This window comes from Zingiber officinale, chromosome 10A (assembly GCF_018446385.1).
Source record: "Zingiber officinale cultivar Zhangliang chromosome 10A, Zo_v1.1, whole genome shotgun sequence".
NCBI lineage: Eukaryota > Viridiplantae > Streptophyta > Magnoliopsida > Zingiberales > Zingiberaceae > Zingiber > Zingiber officinale.
Genome location: NC_056004.1, coordinates 27,055,191 through 27,078,974, shown reverse-complemented (window position 1 = coordinate 27,078,974; position 23,784 = coordinate 27,055,191). Strand labels below are relative to the sequence as shown.

At 36.6% G+C, this 23,784-nt stretch overlaps 2 protein-coding genes across 2 annotated transcripts; one reads left to right on the top strand and one right to left on the bottom strand.

Annotated features, from left to right (window-relative positions):
- The first annotated feature begins 10,146 nt into the window (after positions 1-10,146).
- LOC122026438 (E3 ubiquitin-protein ligase XBAT33-like) lies at positions 10,147-13,466 on the top strand. The gene is made up of 10 exons (XM_042585181.1): positions 10,147-10,488; positions 11,035-11,094; positions 11,194-11,265; positions 11,358-11,551; positions 11,753-11,913; positions 11,996-12,048; positions 12,127-12,173; positions 12,280-12,423; positions 12,652-12,743; positions 12,834-13,466. The coding sequence occupies exons 1-10, from the start codon at positions 10,312-10,314 to the stop codon at positions 13,166-13,168; spliced, it is 1,335 nt and encodes a 444-aa protein (XP_042441115.1). The 5' UTR covers positions 10,147-10,311; the 3' UTR covers positions 13,169-13,466.
- A 438-nt stretch (positions 13,467-13,904) lies between these two features.
- Positions 13,905-23,552, bottom strand: LOC122026437 (copper methylamine oxidase-like). Its single transcript, XM_042585180.1, has 12 exons — positions 23,077-23,552; positions 21,053-21,162; positions 20,641-20,946; positions 20,019-20,131; positions 19,589-19,919; positions 19,291-19,506; positions 18,951-19,187; positions 17,889-18,074; positions 17,511-17,651; positions 16,830-17,098; positions 16,520-16,601; positions 13,905-14,173 (listed from the first exon to the last, which is right to left on the bottom strand). Exons 1-12 carry the CDS (start codon positions 23,294-23,296, stop codon positions 14,054-14,056), a joined length of 2,331 nt encoding a protein of 776 aa, XP_042441114.1. The 5' UTR covers positions 23,297-23,552; the 3' UTR covers positions 13,905-14,053.
- Between the last annotated feature and the right edge of the window lie 232 nt (positions 23,553-23,784).

Below are 23,784 nucleotides of genomic sequence, written 5' to 3'. Positions count from 1 at the left end.
TGTTGGTTCATCTGTCGATGTGAGCACTTTTAGCTTTCTTTTTCATCTAATGTACTTAACTACGTGTTTCAGAGCTTATTTCAGAGTGGAACAGATTGGACTTTGAAGTTATAATAATTGCTTAGGCATAATAACATATTGGAACTTTGAAGTTATAAATAAGCTTATTTCTTTGATGTTGATGTTGAAGTTATAAGAATAAATTGGAACTTGATGTTGAATTAGATGCTTCTTTGATGTTAAATAAGCTTAATTATTTCTTTGATGTTGTTTTTAGATGCTTCTTTTATGACTATTTTTTTTTTACCCTAAATATAATTTTATTATAGGATCAAAGTAATTATTATGGAGGGTGAATCTACAAGTTGTCGTCATTTGAATTTTGAAGGAAATGAAGATATTCTAGATGGTGACTTTGATGTCATTGACGAAAGTAATAAGAATCATATTGGGAATGTATTGAGATTCAGTATATCAAATTTTCCTTTTTAGCCATCTTGCTTTGTTTGTTTGATTATGTAGGCTTGAACATTGAAACAGATTTGGATATACCACAAATGGGATTGGAATTTGAGATAGAAGAAGATGCATATCAATTTTATTTGGCATATGCTAAAAAGGTTTGATTTGGTGTAAGGAGAGATAGAATCCACAAGGATGAATCGGATAAATTACTTGATAGGATTTTTTATTGTTGTGCCCAAGGTAAAAGAGAAAAAGACAAACGAGATCTTTATGTCAAAGCAAGTCGTGATGAAACAAAGTTTAGTTGTGAGGCTAAAATGAAGATTTGTAATCGGAAAAAAACAAGTTTACTATGGTGCAGTTTGTTAAAGAGCATAATCATTATCTCTCAAGTCCAAACAAAACGCACCTCTATAGAAGTCATAGGAATATATCTTCTTCTGCAGCGATACAGATTGAGATGGCAGGTGATGTGGGAATCCCCCCAAAAGCATCTTATGATCTTATGGTGAGGCAAGTAGGTGGGAGGGAGAATTTAAGATTTATTCCTGAGGATTATAAAAACTACTTGTGATCCAAAAGAACAATAAATATGAGAGTTGGGGATACAGGGGGTGTATTGGAATATCTACAGAAAATGCAGTTCAATGATCTTAATTTTTTTTATGCTATCCAAGTTGATGAAGATGATTTGATTACTAATATTTTTTGGTCTGATGCTAAGATGAGAGCTGATTATGCTAATTTTGGAGATGTTTGTTTTGACAACCTACAGAAAGAACAATGAAGGTCGGCCAATTGCATTGTTTGTAGGTGTTAATCATCATAAACAATTCATACTTTTTTGGTGCCGCTTTATTATATGATGAAACCAATTTGACTTTTGAGTAGTTATTTGATACATTTACTAGATCTATGGGTGAGAAAAAGCCAACTACTATTTTTACAGATCAAGATGCAGCAGCAATGGCAAAGGCGTTAACTTCCAGATGGCCTGAAACACATCATCGTTTGTGCATTTGGCATATTTATCAAAATGATGTCATACATTTGAACGGACTTTTTTCTATGTTTAGAGACTTTGCTAAAGATTTTGCCTCATGTATATATGATTTTGATAAAGAGGAAGATTTTATTTCAGCATGGAACATGATATTAGCCAAGTATGCACTTGAAGACAATGATTGGTTGAGGCGCATGTACAACATCAAGGAAAAATGGGCTTTAGTATATGGACGACAAATGTTTTGTGAGGATATGACTACAACCCAAAGAAGTGAGAGCATGAATAGTATTGTGAAAAAGTATGTCACTTATAAACACAAGTTTTTAGACTTCTTCAGTAACTTCCAAAGACTTCTTAATGATCGTCGATATGAGGAATTAAAAGCTGATTTCAAATCAAATATAATTGTTCCCTATTTAATGTTTCCAATTGAGATTTTAAAGCATGCTAGTGAAATTTATACTCCTGAGGTATACAAGTGTTTTCAACAAGAGTAGTGCTTATCTCATGATTCTAATCTAGAAATTTGTCAGGATGTTGATACATTTACAACATATAAAGTTACTCCTCACAAAAAGAAAAATCATCATATAGTTACACTTGATAAGAAGTGTGAAAAAATTGAGTGTAGCTGTAGAAAATATGAATTTGCTGAAATTTTGTATTCTCATATTCTGAAAATATTTACGTGAAAAAAATCATAAAGATCCCAAGTGATTATGTATTGAAAAGGTGGACAAGAAAAGCAAAAATTGGATATTTTGGAGTTAATGATTCAATGGCCAACAATGCTAGTTTGGATCCAAAAGTACTTCAAAACATGCGTTACAAAGAGTTGTGTGGGTTGAATGTTTAATTGGTTACCAAGGCAACAAAAAGGGATGACACTTACATGTTTGTTAAAGATGTTATGTTGAGCTTGTGTAAGATAGTGGATGATAAGTTACAAGGTAATGAATCAAATGTCCAACAATCAAATATGAGCCAAGCATCCTGGGAATTTGATTATGGTGAAGGGAACTCTACTGGAGTGAAAGGGATTAGAATGAAGAAAAAAATGGTGTCAGGTAAGAGGTTGAAGGTGGGTTAGAGAAGATTTCAAGGAAAAGAAAAGCAGCGAGGAAAACAAACCAAGTTTCAACAATTGTAATGGTTTCTATTCCATAACTTCACAAATTTTGTTTATTTGGTATTATTTGTTGTTAAATTCGAATAACTTAAATCATTCTATTTTTTTATAACACAGGGTGTAGATCAAAGTATTTCCAGCGTGGCCAGCGTACAATGTGACCGGATCATTCATCAAGTTGGTATTTGTTTTATTTATGTTAATATAAGATAATTTATGTTTTAACTATCTAAGGGGGGTGTATTCAATCAAGAGATTGAATGACTTTCATTGACTTTTTTTTAATGATAGACTTTTGTGGAGTTGATTGATTTTTATTAACTTGTATGGAATCTCGCGTAGTTGTGAAAAGAATTCTATGGAGTTCTATAGACTTTTTTGCAAGACTTTTACAGACCTTTATAAACTTTTTCATGGAAACTTGTGGATTTATGAGAAAGAAAAATTCGTTTCGTTATTGCCAATATGATAAACATCACTCCACATTCGATCCGCTATTGTATCTCTCCATGCATTGACATTTGCTCGTTGTTGTTCTTGAGTATCAAATAATTGATCAAAGCAATCGACACTATGAACTTGTTCTGATAAGGATGATGAAACTTCATTATCTGGTTCAACTAGAAATTCATCAGAACGACACTCCTTGCGAAGAAAATTATGCAATTCGGCACAAACCAAATTTTTTATATTAAAAATTTTATTTTAAAAAAGACTGTAAACTTTAAAAAAAATTAAAGAAAAATTAAAAAACGGTAAACTAATAAAAAAAAACATAAACTAAAAAAATCGTAAATTTAAAAAAAAAATGTAAAGAAAAAAACATAAACTTTAAAAAAAACTTACTAAAAAAACGTAAAGTCAAAACTTAAAAAAAAAAACATAAACTACAAAAAAAACATAAATAAAAAAAAACGTAAACTTTAAAAACAAAAAAAATAGAGCAAAGCATAAAATTCAAAATAATAATAATAATAAAGTTAAAAAAAAATATGTATGGTTAGTTTTGTAACAGAGGGTAACACACCCCTAAAGTAATCTCTATGGTAGACCGTCGATGTGATCAAGGTAGCAAAGGAATAACATCGAGAACAGTGTTAAATTTGATCAAGGTGGTGAAGATTCTTTGTTGAATATGCGTCAAGTTGGACTGTATACTATTGTATTGGTAGGCTCTGGACGGGGCTCAAAGAAATAATCAAAATCGAGGAGCGGAAAGAGAAAGGACTTATTCGTAAAAAAATTAAAATGATTTGAAGTCTATAGAAATCTCAAGGGTGAGGAGAAAACTTTTTATTTTATATTTAAACTTGTACCAAGTATTTTGGAGAGCTCTCATTGGTTAAAATTTATATCCAAGGAATTCTAAAAGAATTCATGAAAATCTATTAAAATTTTGGATACCAAAAGATTTTCATGGAGTTTTAAAAAGTCGTGTTTGAATACCACATGACTTTTTAAAACTCTATAAAAATCCAATTTGGATACCATTAGATTTCTATAGAGTTTATAAAAGTCTAGATTGAATACATATAGACTTTTAAAATCCATAAAAGTCATTCAAAGTAATTAAAAGTCCAACATTGAATACACCCCCCTAAGATTGTATTTTAATTTTTTGTTTTAGCCTATAAACTCTGTGCCAACAATTGGTAGCTCTGTTGGTAGTTTCAATATGACTGAGACTCAATTTCCACCATTATTGGCATCACAACTTTCTCAGGTATATATACATCTTAGTTATCACAAATTTCTTTAATTCTGATTGAAATTTATAATAGATACTACTTATTGATTGTTGGATTTTAGTTATAGAAACACTGTCTCTTTTGAATAAAAAGCTATGATTTATTTTGATCAGAAGTTGATGAGGTTTTATTGGTTATGTTGGTAAGCTTGTTTTGATAGCTTTGATATTTAATGAATCCAACATCTGTTTGCTCATTATCAACTTCATTAAAACCACCACTTCCCTTTGAGCCATCTCGACCTCTTCCTCTTCCCCAATTACTTTGAGTAGTCCCATCAATATCTCTTTGTTGGTTAAAATTCTTCCCATAGTTATTCTGTAAACCACCACTTCCCTTTCATTTCCTTTGAGGTTTTGCAACTTGAATCAAACAATCATTGTCACTATTTCCTTTCTCTTTATTGTCCCAAGAACATACACTATCCTTTTTAGCATTATCCATATTCCAGCTTCCTCCAGCATTATTGGTAGAAAGTTTTGACATCTCTCATCCAGCTGTTACATTGTTCTTGTCATTGCAGATCTGATTGATTTTTTCTTGAGATTTTGCAGGTTGGCTCCAAGCATTATTGTTATTCAAACTTTCTTTGCCTTTGTTGTTCAAAGAACATGCATGTTCCTTTTCTATTTAGTCTTTTAGCTTATTTGTTTAATAGTTTACAGTTGTTTACTGTTATAGGTGCAATTCCCATTTGTGCAGTTTGCTGGACTACCTCCTGCGGCCTCCTCCCCTTAGACATCAACGATCTCGTATGTGTCTATGTTTATTTATATGTGCACTTGAAATGCTAGTTAATTTATTGATATGATTTTCTTTCTTGACAGGTTCCAAATGCTTTATGAGTCATTTGGCTTTTGCCCAACTGGTCCTCATGCTTGTTACTATAGATCCACATCGAAAATGGAAGACAACGCTGAGATTGAACTATATATTTAACATTTAAAGCTTCCTCTTTTGGCAATGGAGATGTGTCTACTATTTGTTTGAAAAATCTTGTTAGTTTCTGAAGATTGACAACTTCATCTTTTGACTTTCTAGAAAATGACAAATTTAACTCTATAAATGGAATAAGTATTCATGAGGTGTTCAGATTGAATGTGAGTTATTTTAATATCTACTCTGATGGTTGATCATTATCTTTGTGCATGGAACAATCCTTCAACATAGTGCAGATGGTAAACAGCCTTGTTCTAGATCTACAATAACCATTGACTGCCGGCAAAACGAGTTAAACAGCAAAAACCATTCAGGTAATCTGGTTGAGGATTTTGAGATAATTTATAGATTTTCTGAGGTTCCTCACTCATGCCCGCTTCCTCTAGCCATTGTGAATCATGAACCCGATGTGTCGTGCAATGTTCCATCAGTAGGTGTGGCACCAACTGATAAACCAGTTTAAGGAAATGGGGGCATTCCTAGTGCTTCTTGTGAGAAACTTGAGTCTTGTACTACCCAGAAACTAAGAAAATTTGAAGCCAAAGCAATTGCTTCAGCAGGGAAGAAGTCGACAGTTTATCCATCTAGCACTGAAGCAAATAGGATGAGCAGGAGTTCTAGTTTGAAGGCTGGCTCATCTAAAGAACTATTCGAGTCGATCTATTTTCTGTACAATTCCCATGGAGAGCAAGTAACCAGGAATAGCAAAGGTAGACAAAGTCCCTCAAAACTTTCTACTAGATCCGATAATGAAGCCAAAGAACAACCTTCATTCGACTGGGAAAGTTGCAGCCTTACCTGGTCACTATTCTGGTGAACTACAAATTGATAAATCATTCCCAAGAGTAAACAAGCCATTGAACACAACTAGTACCTCCAACATCAACAACTAGTACCTCCAACATCGACAATCTGGAGTGCATGTTCACTATATTCTCCATAGATGGATCCAAGAAGAAAAACACATTTTGGCACAACTCTAGAAACAAGTGCAAGCAGCATCAGTTGATCTCAAATGTTTTCGGTCAGTTGAATGTTGCACTTGGTGAGGTGAAGAGCTTGCTGTACGATAGTTTTGATTCTATAAGAGAGTTTGTCCTGCTTGATGCTTCCAAGTCTGTTGACTCTCGAGCTGTGATTGAGCAAGCAACCATTGCAACACAAGCGAACCAATCAACCCTTGATGAACATTACAGAGATGAGAACTAAATCCTGAAAGAAGAACAACATAGAATAAATCATTACAAAATTTTCAAACCATTATATAACACGTTCCACAACATCCATTTAACAAAAAAAACTAAATATCCTATGACATTACAATACCAATATTAGTCAACACTAATTAACCACCTGAACTAATAAACCAATTAGCCTTCAGCTCGTTCTTACAAATAGTTAATCCGTCATATTACAACAACAATATTACTCAACACTAATTAACAAGACCGAACCAACAAAGTAATAAGGTAAACAACCAAAAGTGTCAGATTCACTATAACTAATATCCAAACCACTGATGGTATATTTGAATTTCCTAGATTATGTCCACGAGAAGAAATGGGTTCACTTCCTAACTTTGACTCTATTCTTCCTAACCTTCCACGACATATTTCATTGTTGTCTTAATCAGATAAAGTATCGGCTACCACCCACTTTTGCCAGCCATGCTACCCACATCGATAATACCTCCTTCCGGGATTTTTGCTCGATCTAGAAACACATACCAATGTTCTTCGTCTGCAGTCCCTGCATGGTATATGTTCAAATTTTGTATTGTCGATGGAATTGTAACTTGATGATGCCATGAAATACCAACCTATTAAGCAAATAAGAATTACTTAAGTCCAAATATTTTTTAATGTTCATAGATTGTATGCTAAATAAATTTTTTTAAAAAATAAGCTCAAAGTTATAATTTAAAGTTGATGTCATAAGTAACTCGATGTTGAGTACAGATTGGTACTTGATGTTGAATTTGAATTCAGAGTGCAATACTAGTTCAATGCATAATTCAAAGTTATTATGTCTAATGTCTTCAACAATATTATGCCTTGAACTAGTGGTGCACTCTGAATTCAAATTATTTCCAATCATCAAGTTTCAATCTGTTCTTATAACTTCAACATCAACATCAAAGAAATAAGCTTATTTATAACTTCAAAGTTCCAATATGTTATTATGCCTAAGCAATTATTATAACTTCAAAGTTCAATCTGTTCCACTTTGAAATAAGCTCTGAAACACGTAGTTAAGTACATTAGATGAAAAAGAAAGCTAAAAGTTGCTCACATCGACAGATGAACCAACAGTGTGCTTACATGCTGGGGAATTAAAATGAACAAATTCAACATCAAATGAGCAAATTCAACATTAAAATGAACTAAAATTGTAACTATATTCTATTTTCTACAAGAATTTTCAATTTGTTCAAGTTATAATAATCTGCCTTTTGGTTTCTGCGTTGAGATTGGTGATCTGCCTTTTGGTTTGGGGAAATTGTAAATCTGGAATTCAAACTATTAAATAAGGAAGAATTAAAGGAAAGCTCAAAGTTGTTCACACCAACAGTTGACCTCACGCAGAAACGGCGACAAAGCTTGGGCTGTCGTCGGTCGTGGGTAGGGCTGGTCGTCGTCGCCGGATCGCGGTGGGTCTCTGCGTGAGTCGGGGACGCTGGAGGCCGTCGGGGACACTGGAGGCCGTCGGGGACGCTAGAGGCCGTCGGGGAGGGGTTAGGGCTATGAAATTTGTGGGCGAGTTGGACGATGGCGGCGGCGGATAGCGGAGGTGGACGATGGCAAGAGGTTAGGCCTTGGGCGAGGTGGAAGATGGTGCCGACGGACAGCGGAGGTGGAAGATGGCGAGAAGTTAGTGATTGGGCGAGGTGGAAGATGGCGCCGGCGGATCGCGGAGGTGGAAGATGACGAGAGGTTAGGGCTTCGTGTTTGGGCGCGTTGCTGCGTGAGTTGTGTTTCCACGTGCACGCGCAATGCACGTGATAGTCTTTTAAATGTAGTTTTGTGGTCCAGGGATGGTCCAGGGAAAACTGGTCCAGAGGATCCAAACTGAATTAGCACACATACAGGAAGCCACATAAGCATATTTTTTTTTTTGTCAATTTGATCAAAGATTGGAACCTAAAGTATCTTGTTCGAACGGAGAGCAGATCTCCTGGTCCGTAATTTGCGGACCAGGGGATGGTCCACTACACATGGACCTTTGATTTGAATGAACCCTACTTATTTAAAGATGGGGTCCATTCAAATCAAAGGTCCAGATCAGTGGACCATCCCTTGGTCCGCAATTTGCGGACCAGGAGATCCCTGCTGGTTCGAACGCATAAAAAATTGCCAACAAACCATCATTCATTCATAAAAATGAGTAACCTTCAATAAAAATCATTAATACACATTTCATTATATATTTTTATTTAAAAAAAAAATTCAGCACTATTATAATAACTAGGACTAATTACTATAAAGTATATCAGCTATTATAGGTGCTAATATTTCATTCTAATTAAAATTATTATATATTGAATACTATTATATTAAAATATATTTTTAGCAATTTATCAAAATTATTTAAATTTTATTAAAATTATCTTAACTTATCAAAAGAACTTTATTTTTTTTTATAGCGACTAGTTAATAATTGTCAATATTACTAAGAGTAAAGATATTTTGAGGATAAAATATATGATATAACATCCAATTGATGTTTTTATAAAAGGGACGTACAAAGGATGATTTGTTAAACTAAATGTGGGACATTCTTTTAATTATTATTTTTTAAAATAAACCATTCTCACTTATTTTTATTCTTCATTTTTTCTATTCTTTTCTTTTTCATTTTTAATGAAGAGTACTTTTGTTTGCTCTATCAAGAGTGAATTAAAAAGTATAATTCAAAGGGCATAGCTGAAAGCTGTCGACGCCGTGAAGAAATACAGTGGCCAACTACAAAGGATACATTTGCGGCAGAGAATCCCAAACGTCGTGTATTGAAGCTCTAATCTCTTGCCAATGCCATGGGAAGGCTCACATGAACCAGCGTATCACAAGAGCTTGTTGGGAATAAATTGGATAATGAATATAATATATGTTTACATCAGCCCTTAATCTATTTTATTTTATTTTATTTTTATTTCATTAAAAAATAAACTAATTTAAAATGAAACGTTTTAAAAGTTCAATAAGAAAATTTTATTTGTGGATAACCAGATAGATAATAATAATATATAGTTTGATATATATTGATTCATTTTATTTATTGTTTATATAAATAAAACACAAAAAAAAAAATGGGAAAGAATGCCGTGAAACAGTTAATTATCCTCGAGAGCAATTAAACATAAAGATAATACCTTTCGTAAAGGTAAAAGAAAAAGAAAAAGAAAAAGCAGAAAATGAAGATGAAAGCAAGATGAAATTCTAGTGTTGTCAAAAGAGGAGAGCGATGGGTAGGCAAACCCGTCTTCGACCGGAGCGGATTGGAAAATTTCCAATTCAATCCAAATTGTAGGTTAGACAGGCCCATTTACGCCCACACAAAAGGAATCGTACAAGAAATCCAACAGAGGCAACTAGTCAAAACATCTGGTTGGCCGACACATCGCATTCGTTCATGTAGTCAATCAAGCAAGCATCACTTAGATATCAGCCATTTTGTCTGTGTCAGATCAACTGAAACAACTGCTTCTTCCAATCCCAAAGTGCACGCGTATACCAGGAACAGTTTCACGGATCAATGATTGGAGTCGTGAAACTAAACCAGATTTTCTTGCGTAGGGACAACATCCATGTTATATTAATCTTTGCGTACCCCTCTCTCCTTCCTTTCTCATTGGCTCCTCTCGATTCACCTGGCGTTTGCTTAATTCCGCAAGTGTTGGTGGATCGCCCGAGATGCAATATTCTACATTCTAATAATAACGCCCCGGAGAATCTTCCTTTTCTGTCTCGTTCTCCACCTGTTTATCTTGTTAATTTATTCTAGGAGAGTAAACTAAAGGGTGGGTGATGGGGAACTTGCTGGGGTGCTCAGCAGCCGGGGAACGGTTGGTGACGGCGGCGAGGGACGGCGACGTAATTGAGGCGCAGAAGCTGGTGGAGATGAATCCTGGCCTCGCTAGATATTCGACGTTCGCAGGTCTCAGCTCGCCGTTGCATGCCGCCGCCGCCAGAGGCCATGCTGAGGTGATGTCTTCCTTTATATTAATTGGTCTCTTTTGATTTATATTTCCTGGTAAAAACAATTCATAAAAAATTTTAGGAGTGAAAATTTTGGCGAACAGAACGACAGAGCAAAATATGCGAAGAAATAGATCCAATTATGATGATTAGGTAGGCAAAAGGATGACTTGTAATATAAAATTTGATCCTTTTCTGAGTAGTGGCTTAGTAAAATCTTTTACAATTTTAGGAGTTGTTGGATTTCGGCTGGGGAACAGACTAAATCTTTCTTCTTTTGTGGAAATAGTTATTTAAGTTCCAAAATCTGGTGTTCTGCAAACAAGTTCCTTTTTGTTTCCCAATATTTTTTCTTCTCTTTCAAAATCTGGAGAAAGATGGCTCCTTAATTCTACCATGGGATGATTAGCATGAGATAGATCAATATCAATATAGGATTGCACTAAAATCCTTACGAATACTGAAATCTTATGCATAATTAACAACAGACGATTTGTGCCTTCGAGTAATTTGATATATATGCAGAGAGAGTTACTTTATTCTGTATTCCAGATTGTGATGATGTTGCTGGAGAAGGGAGCAGACTTGAACTTGAGGAACATTTGTGGCCAAGTGAGCATCGTTAACCACTGTGTTACCAACTGTTAGCCCACTTTAACAAGACTCACTGATTACTGTTTTCTTATTTCTTTTCTCAAAAAAAATAAATAGACTCCATTGATGGAAGCATGCTGCAGTGGTCGATGGGAGGTAGTGCAGACTCTACTACTGTACAGATGCAATGTATGTGTTAGTAAGCATTGATTCATGTTCTCTTCCATCCTCAATTGCTGATTTTTTAGAGTCATGATTTTTTTTTGGGGGGTCCGAAAAAGGTATCAAAAGTGGAGTTCTTAAGTGGTAGAACGGCACTTCACTTTGCAGCTGCTGGTGGACACGCTCGATGCATTAGATTACTGGCTGCAGATGTTTATCCTGGTTTTCCTCTTTCTGCAATAACCAATTCCTCAGAGGTTGAACAAGTGGGAGATCAGCACAAGTCTCTGTCAGCAAAACATTATGATCCACTGTAAGTGTTTGATTAAATTCCTGACCAACATAAACAAGTAGAATTCAAGCCTCTTTTTTTGCTAAAAGTTAATCACTTTCAGTGTATCTCATGAATTTGAGGTTGCAATTAGATCATTTAGAATCATTTTTTGGCCTAATCTGAATATTCAGCTTTAAGTTTGGTTTGTGTTAATCAACATGTCCTCTTTGTTTCTCATAGAGCACTCACAAGGTTCATTAACAAGGCAGCAAAGGGTGGTATAACCGCCCTCCACCTTGCTGCTCTAAATGGGCATTCGAATTGCGTTCATCTGCTACTTGATCTAAATGCTAATATCTCAGCCATGACGCTATCTTGTGCATCGTCGACAATAACAATAGGTTTTCGGATTCATTTTACATTGTTAAAAGTTGGACTTCTTGGAATTTTTTTAAAGCAATCAGCCTGCAATTTGTTTGACAGGAAGCACACCTTTGCATTATGCCGCATGTGGTGGAAACCTCAAGTGCTGCCAGGCAAACTAACTCAAACTGTTTACTTAGATCATTAACTATAATTGTGGCTAAAGTTGGAAGTATTTTGCTCATGTATAGATCCTTCTTTCTCGAGGAGCAGACAGATCGACAATCAATTCCAATGGGTAAGTCTCTCTAGGATGCTCTCTAAACTAAAATAAACACCTCATGATGTTTTTTCTCTTTCTTTTTTATAGTTTTTTTCAGCATTGTATATATAAATTTTTTCAGGTGGCTTCCAGTTGATGTTGCAAGGAGTCGGGGATCTCATCGGCTTATACCCTTGTTAACACCCCATTCTAGCCAACTTGTTCCTGCTTTTCCTCCATCAAACTACTTGCCTTTGCCTCTCATGAGCATCCTGCAAATAGCAAGGTAATTAATTATTCACTAGCCCGCTGCAAATCTAACAATTATCTTGAACTTCAGAAGTAGAAGATTTTCTCCAAATCTCATAGATTTCCTTCCACTTGTAGGTAAAAACAAACAAATAAGATCTTTTAAAAGAAAACCCTCTTATGCTCTTAAAAGCACTGGACCATAATTTTTTATCTGGAAGAATATGGAGAGGCATGATATACATTTACATTTACATTCATGCAGAGTGAATGGTTTGAATTCTTCAACTTCCTCTTGTGACGAGAGTGATCTATGTGCTGTTTGTTTGGAGAGAACCTGCACTGTAGCTGCTGCAGGTAAACAATCACACATAAAAAGAAAAATCTCTATCAAAGAGAACAGTAGGTCACTTCCATGTGCGATGAGTTTCTTCTCTTGATTGACAGGCTGTGGTCATGAACTCTGCACAAAATGTGCACTGTGTCTTTGCTCAACGAGCAGCATTAACTCTGAGATGTCAGCACCACCTGGTTCAGTCCCATGCCCTCTCTGTAGGGCTGGGATTGTGTCTTTTGTAAGCTTGCCGACAAATGAGATCGAGGCAGGCCAAGACATTGGCCTCTGCGGCAAGTGCCACGGTCTCATTCATGGACGCTGTCAGAATTCATTTGCCACAGCTTGTGGATCTGAGTTGTGTATGAACCCGTTTGAGGTAGTTCCTCCAGCAGTTTGTGAAGTTGATGGATATATAATTCCAAACCATTCAGGCTTCGATGTGTGAGTGAAACTCGTCGCTTGGACTGGAGCAGCCTGCAAAAAGGCGTGTGGATTATTGATTGCTTCTTCATGTAAATTGTACTGATAGTTCATTTGTTATGAATCTGATCTGCTGAAGTTGCTAGGAATTAATCAGGCTCGACGAGTTAAAGATGGGTGTAAATTTCAAATTCATACAGAAACATCAGGATTAGTAGTTGTGAAGAAGTTCAAAATAGCATATTCTTTTATACGAATGTAAACAAAATGTTGTGAAAATTAGTTTGCATATTCATAATAAAGTGCATGGCTTTTATTCACTATTTTCATTTATGAAAAGGTTGTTTCTTTATCTTCTTTCATTTTTTTCTGATTTTATTTTCCTATGGAAAAATTTAAAAAGTGGTGCAAAATTAAACTCTATGCACAACCATTTGAGAGTTTTGTTTCATTTCAGAATGTAACAGAACATATAACAAAAAAAAAACTTAAAGGGAACACCAGGATTAATAACACAGAAGAAACCTACAGCGACAACCACAAGACATCATCATATCTTGATAAATTAAAGCAAGATAAAGAGAATAACAAAGAGAACTGAATACTAATTAAGCTCAAAATACCTAAGAGTTAATTATAAAATATAGCAAAGTTTAAACTTATTCTTAAATTTAGCATAACCTAAATCTTAATATTTTGTTTGAACTAAATTTGAAAATAGCCCTAAATCATTTGCTATATTTACATATTAACTCAAATAATAAATCAGAGAATAGAGCAACAATATATATCCATCAAATCATCTTTCATAGTCTTTGCAAAATAGTAGTCGACACACACGATCACAACACTAAACAAACACAATCCAGTCAATATCAATTCACAGGAAGTTTTAGTAAATCATCTTCGTTCAAAGTTTGGCAAGCAATCCAGTGCTGGATGCCAGCTTTGGTGATCCAACATCCTTCTCCATCTCGCTAGTGCTTGGTGGCACATCAACTGCTGGGGAGCAGTTAAAGAAACCATGTGGCTGCAGCGTACATAAAACATGTCAAGCACGGCATAAATTTATAATTAATAGAATATTTGAAACTGTCAAGTGACATCAGAAATCTTAAAAGGGCAAGAAAACTAGTTACTGAAGGGTATGTAGTAAGAATTTATTTATTTTTTTAAATATATGATACTGCTTAATACCAATCTACAAGTAGCCAGAACAATGATTAGTTGTGTACTAACCTTGCAGAATTATTAAAGTTTAGAGACTAATAGTGCCTGAAGAACTAAAGTTGTTAGTTGATTTATCAAGCGTTGACATTCTGCTAAATTATCATTTTCTATATGTTTATCTTCTTGGAAGAAGATAAGACTAAACTACTACAAGAAATCACTGGATTGTTAACAACCAGAAATGAGAATGGCATGCGAAATCCATGTGCTACGTCTCCTAACTAATTTCCTATAGCTTCAGAAGAAAAAAAAATGCTGATATAACTAGAAATCAACGAGTCTGTTTGGGTTTGACTGCTTCCAGATGATTCCAGATTCAACCTGTTTCTGGCTATAATATGGAAAATTTCACTAATAATCACGTCAGTATGATTTTAGATATGATATGGGACATTTGCTGATAATCATGTCGGTATTTGACGACCAGAATATACATTGCCAAGTGTTTGCACTAGGATTAAACATAACAAAGCTAGCATTGATATGGCAAACAAGCGACAGTAATTAGCAAGCCCTTTGAATTAAACATGAAAGAAATTAACATCTGTGTTTCTTGAAACAGAAGTTCTTAACATCTGTGTCACTAGCAGCAACTCACAACTAAGCCGCAAGGCCATGGGTCTGAGTGCAACTCTTCAGCTCACATGTGTTGGGCATAAGCCCATAAACAATATTCTAAATTTTTCTATAAAATATTCACTGATGCAGTAGTAAAGGGAGTCCACCAAGGACGAGTCAAAGGTATGTCAAGTAGCCGACGTGGCGGTCGAGGTCTAGGTGGTCAAAGGCGAAATCAAATCCTTTGTCCCCAGATTCTCGTGTCCCCGTGTCTCATTGTCGATCGGATGGGTTAAACAGCCTTGTGATGTGCACTGCATCCTTGAAATGTGATTTAATCCGTTCGATCGACGATGAGACACGGGGACACAAGAATCTGGGGACAGAGGATTTGATCTCGTCAAAGGTATAGAATTGTTAGGTCACCAAAGTTAGCCGAGTTGGTGGCAACGAGCCTAGCGGGCCTGAAGGGTTTGATTGACTTGGAGGATCATCTGAGCAGATCGCTCGTCCGATCAGGACGACTATAGAGAGGACATTAGATGCTCACGACTGGGACGACCCTACAAGGGCTAGTACAACCGGACCGCATGTCCGGTCGTGCGAGGAACAACCTATCGAGCCGAGTGACAATGGAGAAGAACAACTGAGATCGACATGGCAGGGAATCCCGGCCGAGCGGCACCCCCGCTCGGCCAAACAGTGGGACCCCTTGCTTAGCTCATTGTATTCTTTTGGAAGTTGGTGTCGTTGACAGTAGAGCAAGGTCAACAGGCAAATCGTACGACGGAAACTTCCACTGCCATGTCAGGAATTTGCACGCTCTATTAAGGAATGATGTCAAAGACATTTTTTTGACATATCTTTTCATAGGACAGTTGGGAAAACGTGCACGTGCCTTGAGGAGTGTGCATGTCTGCTATTGGAGTACTATATGTGGGGGGGTCCATACACCAGCGGAGGTATGCGTTATTTGTGAGTAGACTCCTGTTGTTATTACAGTTCTCTTTGTCGTCTTTCTACTATTTCGGTGACTGATTTAAGCGAGGGCCAACGCCGGGACCCTTTCCCTAGCCCGGCACTAACATTCTTGGTTTTGTAGAGTGGAGCGGAGTCTTCACACTGTCAACTGAGCCACATCCCCAGCTAGCTATCTTCACTGCTTTCGGACAGGATCATTCACATATTGCTTTTTTATCTCTAAAACAATTTTAAAATCATATTAAATTAGATTAAAGTAGTTAATTATTATTTTAATATTTCAGATTTTCTAATTATTATTTTTTTTTTTTTTTATAATATTCTGTTATTAAATTCAAGGTCTAGGCCAGACTACCATAATATGGTTTCAAATAAGATTGTAACTGTTGGGAAAGCTTGTTGATTGTCAGCGTTGGTATTTAGCAAATCTCAAATAATTAGACTGATAGCCACATAGGGCGTGAGAATTAAGGACTTCAAATCTTTAGAACATCTGCAGTAAGGATTTCCAATTACTATATATAACAATGATTATGCAGTCATACAAGGAGGAAACATACCAGCTCAACAAAACAGATCTAAAGTCATGCAAATGAACAAAAAATACCATGAGCATAAAGCCTATCCTTTCCACAGGCATGACAGGCCAATCCTCCAACCTGGGTATGTGAGTGACACCAAACACATACCTGCAATTGAAGACCACGAATAAGAAAACAACTGATCAAGAATAAAAACTGGATGATAGTTGAAGCCCGGATAAAATGATTGAGAAACACGAGCTTCAAAAGTTTTAAGGGAATCAACCTGAGACAGGTCAAAAAGTACTATGCACATGTATGACAAGTATTCAGATGAGGATAGACACTAGATGACTATATGAAGTATTAAATTTAGAGACAGTTCCAGAAACTAACCATAAGACGATGTCAGTTTCCTCAAGGGACCTATTCTTCTTAACCCATGTTGCCAATCCCTCATTTACGCGTGGATTTTGATTGGGAAACTCTCCTCCAGGAAACATCTCATCACGATTATAAGGTGTGACCCATAAATTATGCTTTAAGAAGGCAGCTCTTCTCAAAAACTTTGCTTCTGGACCAGCTAATGGGAGGCAATTCAGACCAGGCACAAGCTTATAGCCTGTAGGTTGGCCTGTTCGATTTACATTTCTTGTGTTCCGTATCTGGAAATCATTAAAGGTTTTATCAGTAAAATTGTTTATATTTAAAGAAAAAAAAGTGATAGGATGGTGAAAAGAAAAATATCACCTAAGGGATACACCACATGCTCAAGAATTGCAAAATTAGCAATAAGAAATGACTAAATAACCGGCCAATCTAACTCAATCTCACCCAATATACAAGGATGAAAAAAGTAAATCATGAGATTATCAACTAGGAGACTAGGAAGGGACAAGGCTATAAGTTAATTCAACACCCCAATCTTATCAGGCAACAAGGCTTGCATACAGAATGTTGTCCTTCACTAAAATAAGATCATGCAATATGTAATACAGGCTGATATGAATATGTTGTACTATCCACATAAAAAATCAGAAGAATGAGAAGCTTGTGAGAAAACAATATGGCCCTTACAATCCAATGGCGTGCAGATAAAGAATCACAATCCCGCATAGCCTCCAGTTCTGATTTTAGAAGCTTTTCTTCAGCATAAAAAGCATTGTTATGAATGTTGTTTTGGCCTGGCTCTTCAACTTTAACATTCACCTCAACCACCTAAAGGAAAAAGAATATAGCACCGTCTTGTTAACCTATTAACCAATACCTCTTCCCCACGGAAAAAATTGAAAAAGACTTGCAATATGTTGGATGTACATGGACAGTTCATGAAATAATATGGTATTTCCTTGGATATGATTTGGCTATCATATGTGCTAAGCAACCTACTAGACATGGGATTCAACCTTATAATTTTTTGGCAATGCAAATGAAAATTCAATCAATAAAACAAACCTGATTAAATGCTTCAGTAGGTTTGCAATCAACAGCCATATCCATACGAGCAACAAAGAAATGTTGATGAACTGGTGCATACAACCCAGGGGCAATGGTTGTCCCATATTTTCTAGATTCGCCAGGTTGCAAAGCTCCCAAGCTTAATATACCAGTCAATTTTACTTCAGCTTCAATTTTACCATCCTGCATTCATGTAACAGTAGTTGACTAAGGTGTACAGACCAGAATTACCGCAAAATCAAATGCATAAGACAACAAACTGCCTAAATTCAAATTAGAAACCCCCAGAATCCCAAAAACCTAATTTTATAGCCATAGAAATCTGTCTCTTCTAATAGACCAGTGCAGGCCTACGTCCTGCTGCACTGCATCTCTATAAGTGCAGAACTTCATTGCTATCCTGCACCAAATTTCAGTCCGTTTTTCAATTAGTTCCCTGTTTATTCATCCTGAATTGTATCTAAAACCTGTTATCACATGAATCCATCACATACTACCATGTAAATCAAATAAAAAATTCATTTAACATGCATTAGAATGATGTACTTTTTACAAACAGAAGCCCTTAAGTCATTTAGTTCTGTTAAGAGCTTTAATGAAGCACCTATCTCAGTAGGAATAGCTAAATCCTATCATTCTCAGTGGCAAAAAAAACCTTAGTTTTCTCACATGCCTTTTGTAAATGAATATATATAATACTTTCATATGTATATACAATGTTTTCATGTTGATCCTTGGCAGAGAAGAAAATTACCAAGGAGGAATAGGGGTAAGTAATGAGTAATAACTGCTGCTCAAGATACTATTGATGATCGACAAAACATATCATTTTAAGACAAAGAAGCTAGAAACATGCAATAAGAATAGCTATAATGAAGAATAACTTCAATTTCAACAATAAAGGTTGGCAGGCATCACAACAACTATGAACCTGATTAGGACTCCAATAAACTTTTAGCAGAAATACTTACTCTAGACAAAGGGGAAAAAGTAGTAAAATATAGAATAAAACATGAAAAGATAATGCGCATATACAGCATATTTCCTTATGGAACGTACCTGATAGAAGTGCCAGAAAAAACCATATTCATAGTTAGCAACAGTACATATGAAAGAAACAGTTAACCTCCTCGATCGCCTAACTTCTGCTAAGCCTGTTCGCCAATCTTGATGTTTCCATAAGATTCCATGGTCCTCCTCATGCAAACAGACACAATTTTCAATGGTCTCAACACCGCCAGTATAGTTAGTAAAATGAGCATCAAAGTATTTGATGTAACCCAAGCAATCACAACCCTGGATCATCAATGGTTGTTAAACAATTAACAGAAAATAAAAACAAAGAAAAAATGGTGGATGATGAAAGCAGAAACAAACATTTCAAAAATAGAAAATCTACCCTTTTAAGAGAGTGAGCATTTTTCCCAAGACCATCTTCACCAGCATCAAATGCATTCTTGCGGTAATGCGGCTCATTTGGATCTCCATATGGAACTACCATCTCAACAAAACTCAATCTATGTGCAATAGGTCTCCTACCCCGAGTGCCATCAATGTATGCTACAGAGTACATTACTAAGCCCTCCCTTGGTGTGAAACCAATACGGAAGCTCCACTGGTAAGCAGAAATGCAAGAAATTTGTATTTGATAGATTTCACAAAGACTAAACCAAAAGATGCTACGAAAGACTTAATACCTTTTGCCATTCCACAAAATACCCATTTACGCGGAAACTTGGCCCCTCAGGCTGAATAATTTGCAGGGGTTTCACATCACTTCTGTCAACACCTCCACGAGTTTCTCCCGCCGTGTAGTTTCTCAATGGATCTGCTGGAGGCAGAGGTACTAATTTTCTATCTTCAAACTCAATTATCACATTGTTCGGTATATCAACAAGAATATAGATGCCTTCAACAGGACGTGCATAACCATTCTCCATGGGGCAATCACTTTCAGTTCGGCAAAAAATTAGTGGTTTTGCAAGTCTACGGCTAGGAGCATCAACATCACTATGATAACCAGCACACCTAGCAAATGTGAATGCCATATAAAGAACTCATATATAAAAGAACAATTCTACTAGCTGGGCACTAAAAGGAGGTTTAACTAGAACAAGAACAGCATACCATGTATCAACCATTACAAGATCCATATCATCTACTCCTCTCTTTCTCATAGCTTCAATGAATGGAGGATAGCTCTTAACAGCAGCTTCACATTCCGCATATTCTATAGCATCCTGAAGTTGAGAGGTAAGAGAAATGATTAAAATATATTGTGCTCATAAGTCATAACCAGTGACTGAGGAACAAGCCTGTTGCCAATACTAGTGTCAATGGAAGGTACCAGAAGACTAAAAATGTCAAAATTGCAGAATTGGTTAGCAAAAAAGAGTCGTCATACCAAACCAATTTCTGTTTACACATATCAAACAGAGTAGCTCTTATGTATGCATTAACAGGTTAAGAGAATAACATAAAATAAAAATATTTAAACAATCAACTGAAGGAACTGAGCTGATACACTTCAGTAAATACTAGCAGCAAGATGTTTACAAGAATGCAACAGTTAATAGCACTTTTCTTCTTCAAAGGGAGAAAAATAATTGGACACAAATTTGGAAAATAAACTGAAATTAGATGCTGAGGTGGAACAAAGATTTTGTTCACAACAAAACCAAGGAGGCCCTCAACCTGGTTATTTCTATGGATGTATACTAACACAATTAACTTCTGCGTGAGCACATACCAGGGGAGGCTGTACATCAGGAACAACTTCAGACGAGATGACTCTCCCTCTATGATGACCACCACGAGTAGCAGCATGGACTTCAGATAGTTCAACAACCCAGATGCTGGTTTCATTTGACTTTTTGTTATAGACAATAAGCCGAGCCCTCCTAGGAGGAAGCTTGCTTGGGATGACAGGAGCACCTTTTGCTCTGGGAAGTAGAGATGGTTGGAAAGGGGGGAAAAAGTAGGCATCAGCTAGTGCCACAATACTTTTCTCAGGCTCCAATAGAACAACTTCAACAAACCTCATACTATCTCTGACCTGCAATGAGATAATACTAAGTAGCACAAAAGTAATCAAATTTTATCAAACAAAGAAAAAATTATAGCAAAAGTCTGGCGAGCATCAACAGAGTACAGTATCAAACCTCAGGGGTTGCACCAGCAGCCCTAACAGTTGCTATTGCAACAGAGATTTCAGCAGCAGATAATGGATCAAGAGGGTGTCTTGACTGAGCCCTCATCATTATGGGGGTCCCTTGTGTGAAACATCAGACATCAGAATCAAGTAAAGCAAGACTAATGAATGTGCAGAGCAAAATTCAACATAGCATGAATAGGAAATAGAAAATAGAAGCTAGAGCAGAATTTTTGTCATGAGAATTAATACAATCTCCATTACAAAGAGTCCAGGAAATGAAGAAATTGATACGCCAAAGGCCAGAGAAGAGCCTTTGTGTATCATGATTCATGATGTGTTATGAGGTTTGACAATTGAACTAGCCCACCAAGCTGCAACACTAAAATGAACTGAATTGTCAATTTTACATTTTTAATTGTTCTCTAACGTTTATTTTGGTTCTTAATTCTCTAGATTTGCTTATAGGCCCAAATGAGTTGATTTTTTTAAGTAATAGGATTAGTGACTCGAAATTTTAATTTAATTAGGAGATTTTGCAAAGTTAAAAGATATGGAATTTTGATAGTAAAATGGAACCCTGTAAATGGGTTTCTTCATTATGATTGTGGATGATGATTTGTATTGAGTAGCCCCTCTCATTCTACATTGCTGGTGTGAGGATACCATATCAAGCAAGAGGCCACTGGTGGTGATTTATCCATTATCCACGGCAAGTGTGAAGCTCATATTTATCCTGCTTATACCTTCACATTTATCCATCCTTCCTGCCTTCTTATCTATTATGTGATTATATATGTGGTAATCAACACAAAAATAGTGGAGCTGGTTATCCAAGTTCTTTTTTTTCGAACCTCCTCTTCAACATATCTATCCAAGATTGGTAACAGTTTGGTGCCCCCACTATTTATCTCTGGTTGACTTCCTGGTATCTAGCGCAACAAGGTCACCTACATGTATTCTACTCATGACCAACACCTGATTGTGGCCTTGAGACAGAAAAGAAACACACCTTGATTTACTGGACATGGGACATTTTGGAGTATAGAGATTCATATGCTGCTTCAGGTCAAGTGCATGAATAAAATGAAAAAAAGTACAGGAATTTATAAGGTTGAACTAAACAAGCCCATTGAAGCATCATATGGCTTATCAGATCTGAGCTGGTCAGGCCACTTGATTTTGAAATTGGTTTGAATCTTGATTGAAATATGCATTTGAAAACTTACTGTAAAGTTCACATTGTGAAGTAGTGGAACTTCACTTGGGAACAAAATTACTGCTGGGATTTGATGAATACTGTGGAGTTTGGCAAATCAACAATGGATTGGTTCAAACCACCCATGTGACACAACATAACAAGTTGATCAATCTCATAACGTTACTTAAATGCTTTGGTAAAATTCCTTGCTAGATCCCACAATTATTTTAATTCTAAGATTCCGTACTTATTGCTCAACTTGTTCTATATCAATGTGCCTAGCTGGAAAACTAATCCATTGCTAGCATAAATGCAGGTGAATTTCACAACCACAGTACTCTAGCAGGAGAGAAAGTATATGTCAGGCAATAGCTAGTTTCCTTTACCAAATCAATATCAAGGAGAACATTTATTAACTATTTCCCTAAATACCTTGCGAAACATTAGTTAAGCAACATGTGTCCATAATACCTTTTTCAATAAAAAACATTTCAGGCATTGCCTTATCCATATTTTTATTATATCAAGATTCTTATCATAGACATCTTTTTTTATTATTTTCCCATCTCATTGCGTGCCTTGGCAAACATTACATAGTAAACCTGCAAAGAAAAGATTGGATTAACTTGTTTGGTGCTTGACTTATTTTCTATGTTACTCACATTAAAGTCTTTATCCTCTGTCCTCCAAAATTCGTAAAGCCCGATCAGTAGCATGGCAACAATGTATAGCATCGATAACCCCGACAAAAACATGATCCATAATACAAAACGATACAAACATCGCATATAAACAAGATGATGACTGGAAGTAAAAGGGTGAAGGATAGATACCCTTGGCAGAAGCCTTTGCAGCATACGGATCCTCGATATCCTCGACAGGGTCGATGAGCGAGGTCATGGCCGTCGTGGCGCTTACTGCTACGGCAGCGGATCTCTTAGTTCCATCCTCCGCTATCCATCCCGCCTTGGAGGCAACGGCCGAAGCGCCGGGTTTGATAGGGAGGAGACGCGGGGCACAGCAGGGCGCCGTTTTTTCCTCAGTTGTGGCCATTGCAGGGGATTAACTAGCTCACCGAATCCGCCGTAATAACCCTCACCGCCGATGCCACGATCTGACATGCAGCAAACCTCCGTTGTCCTGCACCTCCCGCTGTTCGCTCCTTTCTCCGTTAACCTTTCCCTTTTGATGGTATAGAACACTGGGGAGAAAGGAGGGACGGCGATCGATTTGGTGGCTTTTGCTGCAAGATGGGCCGGTGGATAGAGAGAGACGGTGGCGATACGAAAGGTCGAGGCCGGGGAGATCAGACACGCCTGCCCTTTTCACGTGAATTTATAGAGAATGCAAGAGGGGCAGCTGTTTAGAGATGGGACAGGTGTCGGTGCCAGCCGGTGACTTGACGCCAGTGGTAAGTTAAGTGGAACTATGATCGGCCGAACCAGTTCCTCCTATTGGCTGGATCACTTGAAACAGGAAATGGTAATGGAGCTGGGGCGAGATTTGTCATCCAATCTCCGTCTCCTAATTACATTCTCGCC